General features: G+C 34.4%; 1 protein-coding gene across 3 annotated transcripts in view; it reads left to right on the top strand.

Moving 5' to 3' along the window:
• The first annotated feature begins 250 nt into the window (after positions 1-250).
• The window catches only part of LOC125655664 (wnt inhibitory factor 1-like), a 29,692-nt gene continuing 14,560 nt past the window's right edge, over positions 251-15,382 (top strand). For all 3 annotated transcript variants that reach the window (XM_048886046.2, XM_048886045.2, XM_048886044.2), the window contains exons 1-2: positions 251-1,369; positions 5,361-5,500. In XM_048886046.2, the coding sequence (XP_048742003.1) occupies positions 1,219-1,369; positions 5,361-5,500 (291 nt within the window). In that variant the 5' untranslated portion in view covers positions 251-1,218. The remainder of the gene's footprint in view (positions 1,370-5,360; positions 5,501-15,382) is intronic.

Raw genomic sequence — 15,382 nt, 5'->3', positions numbered from 1 at the left:
TTGACATATGGCATCCTCAATGGAAGGTTCATTGGTGGAAATTTTTTCTATGTAGGTTATTTATATAGAGAAAGGTCAGGGTATAAAGTGAAGGTGGGATATTAAGCTCTTCCCCCGATAAACTGATTCCATGTTAAGAGCGACGGTGGGAAGCTGTCCTCCTCCTCTCCCCTGAGAATACCGATTATTGGATGTGTTCAATTTAATACCCATAACAAAATTGGTGGATTATTTTTGACTACCACCTGTAGCTAGGGAAATATTGTTCAAGGAGAATACTGCTGTGTGATACCAACTGATTTACATTCAAAGAAAACAATTCATGAAACAGTGAGTGGTCATGTTATTGGTGCCAGCGTCGGGGCATCTTCGCCGTGTTCGATTCAGTAAAAAATAATGAAAATCTGTTTACTGTCACTTGGTAATAAAAATGCGCCCGCTTAACCAGAGAATTGGGAGGAGTTTTCCTTACATAGTACAGAACCATTAAATCTTCATTGGATATTTTCATTGTGAAAGATCACTGTTTGATTGAGCGAGACATTAGAAGAGATGGTAAATGATTGACAACAAAGATTTAGAACATTTTCACCAAGAGCTTTTTTCTCCCAACCTTTCGAATTCTCTTTTGAAGAAAAAAAGTATTTTATACACCTACGATTGGTTGTGTGAGTGGAGATTATTTTTAATCTCAGACAAAAAAGAATCATGTTCGTATAGGTGGGATATTTAAAGAAGAAACGATTGGTGGTCAAAAAGTGCCGCTTTGTTTAAGCGTGAAAGAGAGGTTGTATTTTAGTTCAGAATCCTCTTACCGCTCGCCGATAGGGTTGAATTGAGCCATTTTCACTGTAGGGAAATACCACGTTAGAAGATGCTAACATGTTCGACTTAGACCAGGATGTCTTTGCAATTCTGAGTTTTTTCCATGTCAATACGGTAGCATCAGTAGATTTGACTGAGGCCAGAGAAAAGGCGAGCGGAATTTCATACTCCACGGGGCCAACTCAAGCAACGAAACAAGAGGACCCCTTGTATCGCCTTAAACTCGTGTCTGACGTGTGTTTGTCCTCCGAGGAATATCGGATTTGAAAGTTTTTTTTTCTTTGATAAAAAACAAAACAGCAACTATGATATCAAGGCTATTTATTGATATAAAATTCTTAAAACTTTTGAAGACTTTACCGTGTTCTGTGCATTCTTATCCCGGGTGGAGCGATGTGTAAAGCCAAACTCAAAGTTGCAGGTGCCTTCGCCATGATATTCTATCACATGTTCTTTATCATAGTGATTTTGCCGTCATCCATTTCGAGGTCACGGACTAAACTCTCACTCTGGATCGATGAAAAACAAATAGCTAGCTTTTTCGGTAAGTCCTTAAAAACATATTTCTCTCTCGCATAAAAAATATATATCTCATATTCCATACTCAAAACCTCGTCCAGTTTCACATTCAGTTTCCGTGTCTCGTATGCGTTTGACAGAAAAGTGTTTTAGGCAATGGAATGATCGTCGAAATACCCACGGCACTATATTTCCCGATACAAGAAAACGTACATTTTTACCTTTGAGTCACTCTGATGATTTTACACTAACTGTCTATACAGGATTGAAGATTGAAAAAAAATATTCCAATCGCAGAACTAAAGTGCTTGAAAGCAATTTAGGTCGCTTTTTATTCATATTTTACGAGCGGTGTATGTACACACCTTTTATGTTTTACACGAGATTTAACACAATGATTCCAGCGTTACTGCAGTAATGTTCTATGATATCTAGATCATTAATGAATGACGATTTACTGTTTTAATTAGGCACCAGACTTTTCACAGCGTGTTTTTAATGCATATTACTCACAGGCAATATACCAGCAAGAGTTTTAACATTACAAGATATATAAAATACGAAGCCATGCTGAGATGTGATTATTGCAACTTTTTAACAAATCAGATATTCTGAAACTAGTAAATGATCTTATATAAGAAATGAGTTTTTGTTTATCTTCCATAGACGTTGGGTGCGGAATATATATATATTTGAATATAAACGATTTGTTAATAAAATTAGAAAGGTTGACTAAGTTCATCCTCTTCGTGAGAGCCTAATTTCATAATCAGAATATTTTCATATCGTTCAAAACAGGTGCTTGTGTTTGTGCTTCTGATACTTGTATATCATTTTCGTCTTTCGTTGTTTTAATACAATGGGCACATTTTTCAAATTTGTTTTCTTCGTGCGGAAGGAGATGAAATGTTATATACCTTGATTACGAATCACGAGCGAAACGTGCCAAATTTGTCACCCGAGAAATAAAAATTATATTTAAGATTTTTTACGGGTTAATCAGTTCTTCAGATCAATATTACAATGACTAGTTTTGTAGTATGGCTTTGTATGAATCGCCATAACCTAATTTGATTTTTTAAAAATTCTGTTATCAATTATAAGGCAATTGTAACTTGACAAATATTAAGTAACGGCGAACTGAAGGCAGGGCTTGATCATGTCGACCGTAAATAGAAAGATAATTTGTATTTTAAACGATATTAGATTTATCGTATAATTCGGCCGATTTGTAAATACACACAACAAGTGTCTGTCAACACGAGCTATTGAAAGAATATTCAATGTACACTCAACGTGGAATTTGAATAACTAATGGAATTTTAATGGAGCTTCAATCAAAAATAAAAGTTTGTTTCGAAATGAAAACCCGTTGGACTGATGCAGCTCGTATGGCAAAGAAATCATTCTACGTCACAATTACCACTAACAAGTTGTAACCTTGACTTGAAATATTTCTTAGGGGAACCACCGCTATAAAATTCAGACTAACTGGAATTTGCCCCTTATATTCGAACTTTTACCCTAGCCACTACCGTGTACATATGATTCTTAAAAGCCATAACTATTAACACAGTTTTTTAAGACAAAAAAATGCATCTTCATGTAAAACTGGGTGAAAAGTCAATAAACACTTGTAGAAGATGTTTGATGATAGAAAACGATTCATTGTATGAAAAAAGGAATGAAAAAAGAAAATAAGTCGACCTTGAGCGAGGCAGTTGCTTTGTGACATAGAACAACATTCTTCAAAATTCTACAGTCGTATACTTGGGGAGGCAAGAACCATCTTCGCTTAAGTTCTGCACTTAAAAAACCACATTTTATCGATATCTAAAATTTCCCATATTGCAGGAATCTGTTTGGTCTAGAGGCATTAAATCATTAAAATGTCATTTTGCTCTAATCATACACGCAATAGAGACAATTTTATCGATCATTTCACACGTGTTGTGAATTTCGTTCAATTCTTTTAAATGTTTTATCGACATCTACCTTCAACAATGTAACCATGATAAAAATCACATGCCGTCTGATCATGCATGCGCACGATACAATGGGAACTTGACGTATTCTGTTGTCTCTCAAGACTTCCAAAAATTCAAAATAACGAAACATGAGAACTCTGGTTATTCCATCATTCTTCAACTTTTCAAATTCTAAAATTTATAGTCTGATAGAGAAATGGTCACAATTATACATTCACCGGGTCTGTGGAACATTATTGTTTGAGGATAGAGAAATTTGGCAAAGATAAGCACCAGCATTATTCAAAACCACCTGCCAAGTGTTTTCAAAATTGATCTGTCGGATAAAATGTCACTTTTCACAGCAAAAATATAGTTCTTCGTAACTTTCCTGTTGAATGATGTTACCTTCACATTCCATGAATGCACTGGATATATGTAGAACGGTCTAGTATTCGATACTGTATGTAACAGAGTCTATTATTGGATACTGTATGTAACAGAGTCTATTATTCGATACTGTATGTAACAGAGTCTATTATTGGATACTGTATATAACAGTCTATTATTGGATACTGTATATAACAGAGTCTGTTATTGGATACTGTATATAACAGTCTATTATTGGATACTGTATATAACAGTCTATTATTGGATACTGTATATAAGAGTCTATTATTGGATACTGTATATAACAGAGTCTATTATTGGATACTGTATATAACAGAGTCTATTATTGGATACTGTATATAACAGTCTATTATTGGATACTGTATATAACAGTCTATTATTGGATACTGTATATAACATTCTATTACTGGATACTGTATATAACAGAGTCTATTATTGGATATTGTATATAACAGTCTATTATTGGATACTGTATATAACAGAGTCTATTATTGGATACTGTATATAACAGAGTCTATTATTGGATATTGTATATAACAGTCTGTTATTGGATACTGTATATAACAGAGTCTATTATTGGATACTGTATATAACAGTCTATTATTGGATATTGTATATAACAGAGTCTATTATTGGATACTGTATATAACAGAGTCTGTTATTGGATACTGTATATAACAGTCTATTATTGGATACTGTATATAACAGTCTATTATTGGATACTGTATATAAGAGTCTATTATTGGATACTGTATATAACAGAGTCTATTATTGGATACTGTATATAACAGAGTCTATTATTGGATACTGTATATAACAGTCTATTATTGGATACTGTATATAACAGTCTATTATTGGATACTGTATATAACATTCTATTACTGGATACTGTATATAACAGAGTCTATTATTGGATATTGTATATAACAGTCTATTATTGGATACTGTATATAACAGAGTCTATTATTGGATACTGTATATAACAGAGTCTATTATTGGATATTGTATATAACAGTCTGTTATTGGATACTGTATATAACAGAGTCTATTATTGGATACTGTATATAACAGTCTATTATTGGATATTGTATATAACAGAGTCTATTATTGGATACTGTATATAACAGAGTCTGTTATTGGATACTGTATATAACAGTCTATTATTGGATGCTGTATATAACAGTCTATTATTGGATACTGTATATAACAGTCTATTATTGGATACTGTATATAACAGTCTCTTATTGGATACTGTATATAACAGTCTATTATTGGATACTGTATATAACAGAGTCTGTTATTGGATACTGTATATAACAGTCTATTATTGGATACTGTATATAACAGAGTCTATTATTGGATACTGTATATAACAGAGTCTATTATTGGATACTGTATATAACAGTCTATTATTGGATACTGTATATAACAGAGTCTATTATTGGATACTGTATATAGCAGTCTATTATTGGATACTCTATATAACATGTTATGATTGAATAATATATATATAAGAGGGTCTAACACTAGTTATTGGGATCGAGGATGATCTAACAATGAATTTAAGTATATAGAAGGGTCTAGGATTGGCCCTGCATAGAAGGGATATTTTACATACTTAAATAATCGCTTTTTCAGGGCTTCCCCTGGAAGTGTTCATTATCAGTGATGGATCTGTTGCGCCATATTTACTTGATCCCAATGTGGAGGAAAGTATACCCGTCATTCCACCGGAAGTAGAAACCGTTAACCTCACCTGGGAAGCAGGACCGGATATGGTAAGATCGCCATCGATTTCAGAACTAAGGCACGTGTTGGAATATATTAAGTGATTTTATAAACACACATTCACGGGTATGTCAATGACCATTGAAGATCAATCATGGTGTGGTGTGGATCAAATGGGTGTCTCGACGCGTTTAAATGAAATATGATACAGTGTCCGTTTTCCACTCCAGCCAAATCTAATAGTACTTCTGCTTCTTTGGAAGTATAGATTTTGCATCCATGAAATTCTGCAATAAATATTCATTATTCAACCTGAATGATAATTAGTGGAGTATGGAAAGCCTAAAAAAAATGTCCACTTCTCTAGATAAATTTGTCACTTGTACAAGATTGTAGAAATACTCAAACGCTTTTATTCCTTTTGTCTGGACGAAAACAAAGGTATCCTTTATCTCATCAAAATATCACATGGATACAAAATGGGTCTTTTTCTTTCTCTCGCCAATTAGTGTTTCCATTGTCTGCAGTAACTAGAGCCCGACCAGTGAAAAGCAAATTGCTTTAGTCCTCCGCTCGCGGATCGCTCGTAAATTCATCTCTTTAGGAATTGAATAAAAATCTGTTTTTGACACTCTCCGGAGTCTTTTTATGGACGTTAAGAAGATAACACAAATAGTGGTGAATGCAAATTCAATGACCAGAAGAAAGGAATCTCTTACTGGGGTCCAGGGGTTCCCTACAAAAGATTGATAGGGGTTAAATCTCTCGTTTCTTTATCCGGGGCAAACATCAGTTTTGACACATCAAAAAGTTTGCATGTATTTGTAACGGACGATTTCTAAAAAAAACCCCCAAAAAACCGAACCTTTTGTCACTTTTTGTGGGTTGAAGAATATACATTTAGCTACTAAAAGAGTGTTATATTTCATAAAGAAATTATACAAAAACACTCTGGGGAGTAGTAATTAAAACTGCTAATTGTTTTCAATTGTTTATTATGAAGATGACCTTGTTCATTATGTTGAACAATGCATTTACAAGGAATGCACCGCACGCGGGAGTCGAAATTGGAGCTTGTATTTCACAGCTATAGTACGGAGGGCCATTTCCAGCAGAGCGTACAATCAGTAAACTGATTTTGATCATGTACCCAATAATTGAACAAGATGATTCACTAAACGATTTCTTTTTCTTATTTTTTTTGGACTATTCCAATAAAAAATACCCAAAGCTAAGCCAATTTAATATTACATTTTTTAAATACGGTGGTCCGCCGGGTGCGCTGGCGGGATTGAAAAAGTACACTGCATTTATCTGTATTACATCACCTGAATTTTGTCATTTCGATGTTCATTTAATTGGTTTTCGTATTCACTGAAAGAATTTGACTAAAAAGGGAGAATTTAGCCACGAAAGATTCTAAATTGAAACAACAAGGCAATGAAATCATTTTATAGGATTCTTGCGAACAATTACATCAAAGTGTATTGAAAGATATGTCATGAAATTGTGCTTTCTACCCGAAAAATACAGAGAAACGACACGTTTGGAAAATGCTCTGCAAATAACTTATTACTAGCTATTAAGAAAGCGATACAAACTACGCAGACCACTCGACAACGCATATAAATATTTGTGCGATTGTTGAATCAACATTTACCGTAATAGCGGGAAAGGGGCAACAGATTTGGGACTGAAACACGTTTCGCCGGCGTTCGTTGTAAACAGGAGGATCGCGGAGGATGTAGTGAGGTCAAGTGGCGTAACCATGGCGGATTACGGAAACACCTAAGTTTATGTAAAACATTGAACCTGATGCGATACAGGAAACACTGTTTTTGTCTGACTCTTCGAGAAATTTCTGAATGAAATTTCAAAATATAATCACTGCGTTTACAGTGCTATAATAAAGATGATGCAGGGAGATAAAGTGCACTACATATTACCGTTATTATAAAGTGCAGATACTGCTGTATATTAATACATATCCGGATGACAGTTCTACTAATGTTATCCAACCCGACCACTACTCGGAAATACTAGTATGTGAAAGTTTTACAAGATTTCACTTATTATGATAAAATCGTGATTTTAGCAGGATTCGACACAAAACCTGTTATTGTATCTATGATGCAAGGACGATAGAATTTTAAAGCCAAATTCATATACAAGCTTGGATCCCAATTACGAAAAAAAAAAATATCATGATTTTTTTTCTCCAATAAATACTCAGTTCTAATTGTAGTTATAATTGGGAGAAATAAACCTAGTTCATCTTCTCTTCCGAGCAGTTTGAATTGCTCAGACACCTGCTTAGCTTCGTTCATTATAAACTGCCTGCATGTATCTCTGACTTTTAATGCTGGGTGTAAATGTCTGATATTCTTGAAATTTCCTTCTTCAAGGTAAACGATTTTTTTTTCAAGTAAATATAACTAGCAATAAATTTTAAAGGAAACAAACTGTCAAAGGCTGTTTGAGATGGGTTTTTGTGTTTTTAGTGGTACTGTTTCAATCTGTGCTTACTGAAGAGGTTTTTTTTTTTATATAGCGAAACTGTAATATTTAAACTCCACAATCAAAGATTAGTCCCAAAGATGAGAAATTAATTAATTCATACTTATTTGCATCTGACAGTTTTCGTAAAGTTTGATATTTGAATTTTATTTCCCGATATTCACGGACAGACAGAGCGTTAATATTGCATTGCATGGCTAAAAATAAACATCTCTTTGATAAGATGCATAAACCTACATGTACTCTGTTTCTCGATGAACTAAAGGTCATATGCCTGACCAACTACCGCAACATCGCAATATCATATAATACTCGTGAATAAAATACTTGCCATAACTTCGAAAACTATACATGTAAATGCCAGAATTTATGATAGGAACAAGTAATTCCCGGACGAGAGTTGTCGAACATTGTCGGGGTATTTACAGCGTTAAATAATATTTAATTACATGTAAATTGTATATAAATTCAGAAATGCACATGAACTTGAAGGAACCAATCATCGGGTATTCATCTTTCCTTCTGTACTTCCTCAGGGTTTGCTCTATTGCTACGTTTTTAAGTAATTAGAGCGGCGTGTACCGGTATACCTCATCTATTGTTACGTGATGTAGAGCGGCGTGTACCGGTATATTATCATCTATTGTTACATTAATGTAGAGCGGCGTGTACCGGTATATTGTCATCTATTGTTACGTGATGTAGAGCGGCGTGTACCGGTATATTATCATATATTGTTACGTTAATGTAGAGCGGCGTGTACCGGTAAATTGTCATATATTGTTACGTGATGTAGAGCGACGTGTACCGGTATATTGTCATCTATTGTTACATTAATGTAGAGCGGCGTGTACCGGTATATTGTCATCTATTGTTACATTAATGTAGAGCGGCGTGTACCGGTATACCTCATCTATTCTTACGTTAATGTAGAGCGGCGTGTACCGGTAAATTGTCATATATTGTTACGTGATGTAGAGCGGTGTGTACCGGTATACCTCATCTATTGTTACGTTAATGTAGAGCAACGTGTACCGGTATATTATCATCTATTGTTACGTGATGTAGAGCGGCGTGTACCGGTATACCTCATCTATTGCTACGTGATGTAGAGCGGCGTGTACCGGTATATTATCATCTATTGTTACGTGATGTAGAGCGGCGTGTACCGGTATATTATCATCTATTGTTACGTGATGTAGAGCGGCGTGTATCGGTATATTATCATCTATTGTTACGTGATGTAGAGCGGCGTGTACCGGTATATTATCATCTATTGTTACGTGATGTAGAGCGGCGTGTATCGGTATATTGCCATATATTGTTACATTAATGTAGAGCGACGTGTACCGGTATATTTTCATCTATTGTTACATTAATGTAGAGCGACGTGTACCGGTATATTGTCATCTATTGTTACGTGATGTAGAGCGGCGTGTGCCGGTATATTATCATCTATTGTTAGCTGATGTAGAGCGGCGTGTACCGGTATATTATCATCTATTGTTAGGTTAATGTTGAGCGGCGTGTAGTTGTTGATTGTCAAGACTAAGGTTTTAGCAAAGAAAACTTTCGTCGGTGTATGGGTATACTAACAGATTTTGAGTTATGTGTGCTTTTAAAGTGGCAAAATGACAGCCTCCGCATGCGAATTGCTAAACAATCCAGACGACAAAAATTTTGAGCTCATTAGTGACGGTGTCGAGACAAACGCCACGCGAATTCTATTAACACTGCGTGAGCGTCACTGTGATAATGCCTGGATAATTAGAAAACTTTCCACTTGCCTCTTCTTCTCTCTCTTGCTAGATTTAGCAGAATGATGTGTTGGCGGCTTTCGCTCTGTTTTAATGAAAAAATCGGCAACTGATAATTGCCAAAGTTCCATTATGATATTTCTTATGGTGGCTTTTTATTTTTTGCTTGACGTTTGACACTTCTTAGAGAGAAAAAAAATCCGTTTCAGTTTTGAGTTTGTATTCATTATATTCTCGTACATCTAAGGTTTAGAATGTTAGTTTGGATTCGTAATTTAAACTATATAAATGGTGCAATTTGTAGTCTATATTTGTCATGAACTTTGACCAATTAACTGTTGTATGCAATGAATATTTTCAAGGAGACTGAGAAGTATATACTGTATAGACCAATTGTAGATGTTTTCAGTGGTATACCTTCGCCGAGTTGGTGATTCATTTAATTTGTTTTGTTGTTTACAGGGATGTTAACAGCTCAGAATGTGGATAAATTGTTTTATGATGTTCAATAAGGATTCACAAAAAATGAGACTTCCGGTCTCTGAAGTGATTAGGTTCACTCCCTGTAGTCAGTTCTCTACTCCACCCTTCCTGTTCTCCGAACGTCCCCATGTTCACGACAAGAATGAATAAGTGATGATAACGAATTGTAACCAATCTCATAAATCCTATAAAGAATGCAAAATTAAGAGTAGGACATACTCTGACCCCTGGATATACCAGAGGTGGGATCAGGTGCCTAGGAGGAGTAAGTATCCCCAATTGAACGGTCATACCCACCGTGAACTCTATATCGTGATCAGGTAAATGGAGTAATCCGTAGTCAAAATCAGTATGTAAAGAACGGCCTAATAATTGGTACTGTATAAAACACGCAAGACTGCATTCAACCTAATAGCAGGTTGTATTTGCAAATTAGATCATTATAACGACAATATGATTTGCGAAATGCTTACTTTAAACGAGACTGTTGAATTTCTGTAACATCAACTTATCTGCCAGTAGCCTGGTTCGATTTAAAAATTGATCATACACAGAACATGATCTCGTGTATCGAATCCGTTGAAATATATAAACGCCATATGCAGGTGATAGTGTAGTTTTCCACATGAATATCGAACGTTGACAATGGAGAAGATGATGTCATACTGTTTATCATAAAGTTGAGTTGTTAGTTTGCTGTTAACATCTATGTTTAATAAAATATCCAAATTTGAAGTAGATATGGAAGACTTGGTGGTGTCTTTTATTTCGAGTTCACTAGGATATATCGAATCCACATATGAATGAAAATGAATATTGTTAATATATATATAAAAAAAAAAAATCGTCGATATATCTAAATGTCGAATTAAAAGCTACATCAAGATATTTTCTCTTCTCATGTAGAAGCGTTTGAATGAATTCTGCCTCATAAGAATGCAAAAACAGGTCAGCTAATAAAGGAGCACAATTCATGCCCATGATAATTTCAACAGGCTGTTGGAAGACCTAGTCACAAAAGATTACGTAGCATCTTTTTAATATCAACTTCAGAGTACTTGTGCCTAGAATCAGAGTGGTGTTTATCAAAGTAATTTTGGATGACTAATCACAAGGTATGAATATTTCCGTTTTTCATTTTTATTGAAGAAAAAGCTGTCTATGCTATTAAAAAGCTGAGTGTTTAATTCATTGTGTAAGATGTTGAAAAGTCATGCGTTTTTGATGCTGTTGATTTGGGAATTTTTTTTTTTTTATTTCAGATTTACTAAAATTCTTTTAGTTTTTTGTTTTTGATTTTCACCCTCTCTCTAATATGTCGTGGAAATGATTATGAGTTCTCTACGACGCCCGGATTGTTTGTTCTCTGAACGTTCTCGTCTACACAACATGGATGGTATTCAGTTTTCTACTCCACGTGTCCTGTTTAGTGATAATCACTTCTATATTCCACCCGTTTAAATCTCTGAATGTCCTTGCACATGTTTGATCGTCAGTTCTCTACGCCGTATTGAACGACCCTGTGTTCACTATGTGAATGATATAGTCAAATCTCTACAACTACAATTTCATCTTTTTAATTTTTCTTACTTTTAATTTGAATCTGAATAAATTTTCTAGAAAGCTCACATAGGATCTTTACAGAGGGGGTACTAGTAATGTAATGCATATACGGAAGAGTCTTAGTGATCTAGAAACACACAGAAAATTATTCTAGATCACTATAACAATGTTAGCTAATTAGATATGTTAAATGGATCAAGATGGATATTTCATCCATGTCACGTATTTTAAAACCATATCTATGTTGCAAAATATATAATTAAAACGAATAGCTTGGAGTGAGGTATAATGCAATCAATTTTCTATCACCACTCAATCTTTAAGTAGAACATTCACGAACGAAAATTCACTGAGAATTCTAATCCATTGTTTGATGACGGTCAACAAGCTTAAAGTAATTGTATGACAATCTTCCCCAGATGTTTAAAGAATGCGTCATCAAAAAATGGTGTTTTTTTTCATCTATGATATAAAGAAAGGGTATTTCATAAAATTGTTCGCAACATTTTTAAAAATCATTTGATAATTCTTTTTGTCATAGATTCAGGAAATATCGGTCGATTTTAAGGTATGGCCTCTCCATGCAAACTTGTAAAGTCTTCAAAATGTTTTATTAGATGAGCAAATACCGTCAAGTCTGTACTAACATCTTGAACAGAGATTTAAACAAAGATATCATATATTCCAAAAGCTCTCAAGAAAGAGTCCAATATTCACTCGTCAGTTGATAACGCGCTATGATTAAACACCGGGGTGTGACAATCACCTAAACAGGCTTTAAAAGGCAACGTGTTAGAAAAATGCAAACCTAAAATATGAGCCCCTTTTCCTTTTTACATTTTGATAACGTCAGTCATGTCTGAAATATCCAGATTTATTAGACAACTGTTGATTAATATTGCGTCTTGTCTTCGATTGTCGTTACGTTTAGAGGCATTTATTGGTATCCTTGCTAGATTCTGCTTTTATATGGCGATGTAACTTTTTTGTCATTGTGTTTATTTACTAGTATTTTTTCTGAAATAAAACATTTCTATATATATATGAGAAAGGTTTGCAATGTCTTGTTACAGCAGGCAAGAACTAGGAAGATACTGCAATAAGCATATGTTGCCGAGTCCGGTTCTTCGTTAGTCTTGAAATTACACGGCAATTGTCATTTACAAAGTTTGAATTCCTAGTTTTTGATACATAAAAGACAACTCCGAGTCTTGTAGATACCAAGGCATCCTTACCTTGTCTTGTTCGAAAGAAATATTAATTTTTAAAAAAAATAATTTATCCGTTTCATAGAGTATCGGTCTGATGAAAATGAACATAAATTCATTTTTAATTCTTTTACAGTTGTTGAAAAAAAAAAACCCAATAAGGTCCAATATTATATATTATATAAAAGTTTGAGTATTGGATTTTATTTTTTGACTTTATTCTACCCCGATACCAAGAATTTTTTTATTTATTGAATATATATATATTATTATTGCTGCGCGTGATATTTTTCTTTGATTATATTTATATCATTAAACTGCTTGCAAAAATAACAAGATACCAGCTATTTCAATATAGAAAATAGAATAATAATATAAATAAGGCCAATCCATTCGTGTAGGAAAATGCAAAATCCCAGAATACCTTTCTACCCCCAAAATTTGTTTGACTGAATTGAAGCGAATAATCGTCTCGTTTGATACGAATCGGAGATGCATTCACGTGCATTCACGTGAACGAGAATTCAACAGCTATCAGGGTGGGCATGCAAGTGTTGTACAATGCAGGGAAGCCAAGCAACATGTCGTCTTTCATGTCAGTGTTTTTAGTTTAACCCTTCAAGGACAAATTATTGTTTCGGCTATAAGGATGAGAGAGGAAAAGTGAAATCAGTCACAAAATTCCTGTCTACAATTCTATTTTATTTCATTGAAATGAATCGCGGGTCGCCATCGTTAAGATCTTCGCGACTTTCTATTTGCGTTTTTTTTGTTGGTTATACCCCATTTAGATTATTCGCAGATTTTTTTGTTCTTGTTTCAATCGTATTGCTTTTACCACTTCTTTCCTTCACTGAGTTCTCGGTCGTCTTTTTATAAGCATTCAATGAAACATTTCATCTAGAAGGTCTACAGCCTTTGCCATGTTATGGGAAATGAAGTACGCCAAAAAATTAAACCGTTTATCGTTATTCTGAAGAGGTGTGCTCGATTGCATCTGTTAAGAATAAGCAGAAAAATTAAGTATATTATCGTGCGTTTGATATTGAGTAACTAGTGAACAGAGCTATCTAAATCGTGCGAGGAATCTCGGTCTATCATACATCATTTTAAACGAGCTTGTCATTTACATAGAATAACTATGATTTATGACGCTCAGTGGATTGCTTGTTTAGACAACAAAAAGGGTTTAATAGAAAAATGGAAACATCAATTGCTCTTTAAAACTTTGTGTATCTTCTTGTGACCACTTGATACACATGGAGAAGATTTCTTATATAATATCAAGAATATTTTTTGAATCTCAGGAATCTCATAATCACCATTTTGTTATGCAGAATATTTCATGTAGTTGGTTCGCGAATATTGTTCGTGTCGTTGGTCATTTTCAGTGCTTTTTATATCATTATTAATTTGAAATTGGGAGTAATGTTATTTAAAGTGTATAAAATATTATAAGACGCAATATGTTGTAACCCGGGTTTTTGAAATTCAAAATCCAATTCTAAATGAGATAAGAAATACGCCTTCAAATTTATCTTCAAGAAATCTAGAATTAATGCAGATAACAAAACCTATTAATGAATTGATTAAGACAATTCATTAATTCTCCTAACGTTGACTCAAATTAACCCAATGGGGATAAGAGAAATATCTAAAATCTTCAAATGGCTCCATTGTCAACTATCTCATAAGATATCCAGTGTCTCGTAATATTTGAAATGGTTAAGGAATGAACACCCCTACGTTATGACAATGCCAGACATTTCATCTTTATTTGCTTTCCGGCGAGTGTTAGGATGAGTCAATGAAACACAATTTTTATCCACAAGAAATGATTAAGTTGTGTCTTTGACATCTAAAGGAATGTTTAGTTGCGAAGAAGACAAGATTTTGCATCAAATGGTTTCAACGGAATGTGTAACCATATGTCGCGCTGTATATTGAGGTGGGTGGGGATATTTTGCACGTGTTTGCACGGAGTTGAGACACTCAAATATTGAACGATTGTAAAAGATGACACCTTTGAAGGCTATGTTTGTATCATTAACGGAGTTTTTAATATCATCCGTAAATATTGTCTGTCGTCCTGCGCGTTATCGGCACCTCTTGATTAATGGTTGGGATATGAAATAGGCGTGACGAAGAGGACTCTAAACACAGGCAATGAAACTGCGATCACAGAGGATTAGGACAGCTTAAACTGTCATACCTTCTCACGCCTGCTACCAAAAATTACAAATTAATAGGGTTTAATAAACTTTTGTGTAGTTACGCTGGGAAACTCGCAGGCGTCTCAGAGGCTCGACTTTTGACAGAATCATTTCGTTGCACTACATGTTGCGATGGGCATGTTTCATTTTCTTAACTCAGCACCATTAAGTGTTTTTCATCATAATAATTA

This window comes from Ostrea edulis, chromosome 7 (assembly GCF_947568905.1).
Source record: "Ostrea edulis chromosome 7, xbOstEdul1.1, whole genome shotgun sequence".
Lineage (NCBI taxonomy): Eukaryota > Metazoa > Mollusca > Bivalvia > Ostreida > Ostreidae > Ostrea > Ostrea edulis.
Note: the sequence above shows the minus strand (reverse complement) of the source record. Positions and strands in the feature narration are given on the sequence as shown.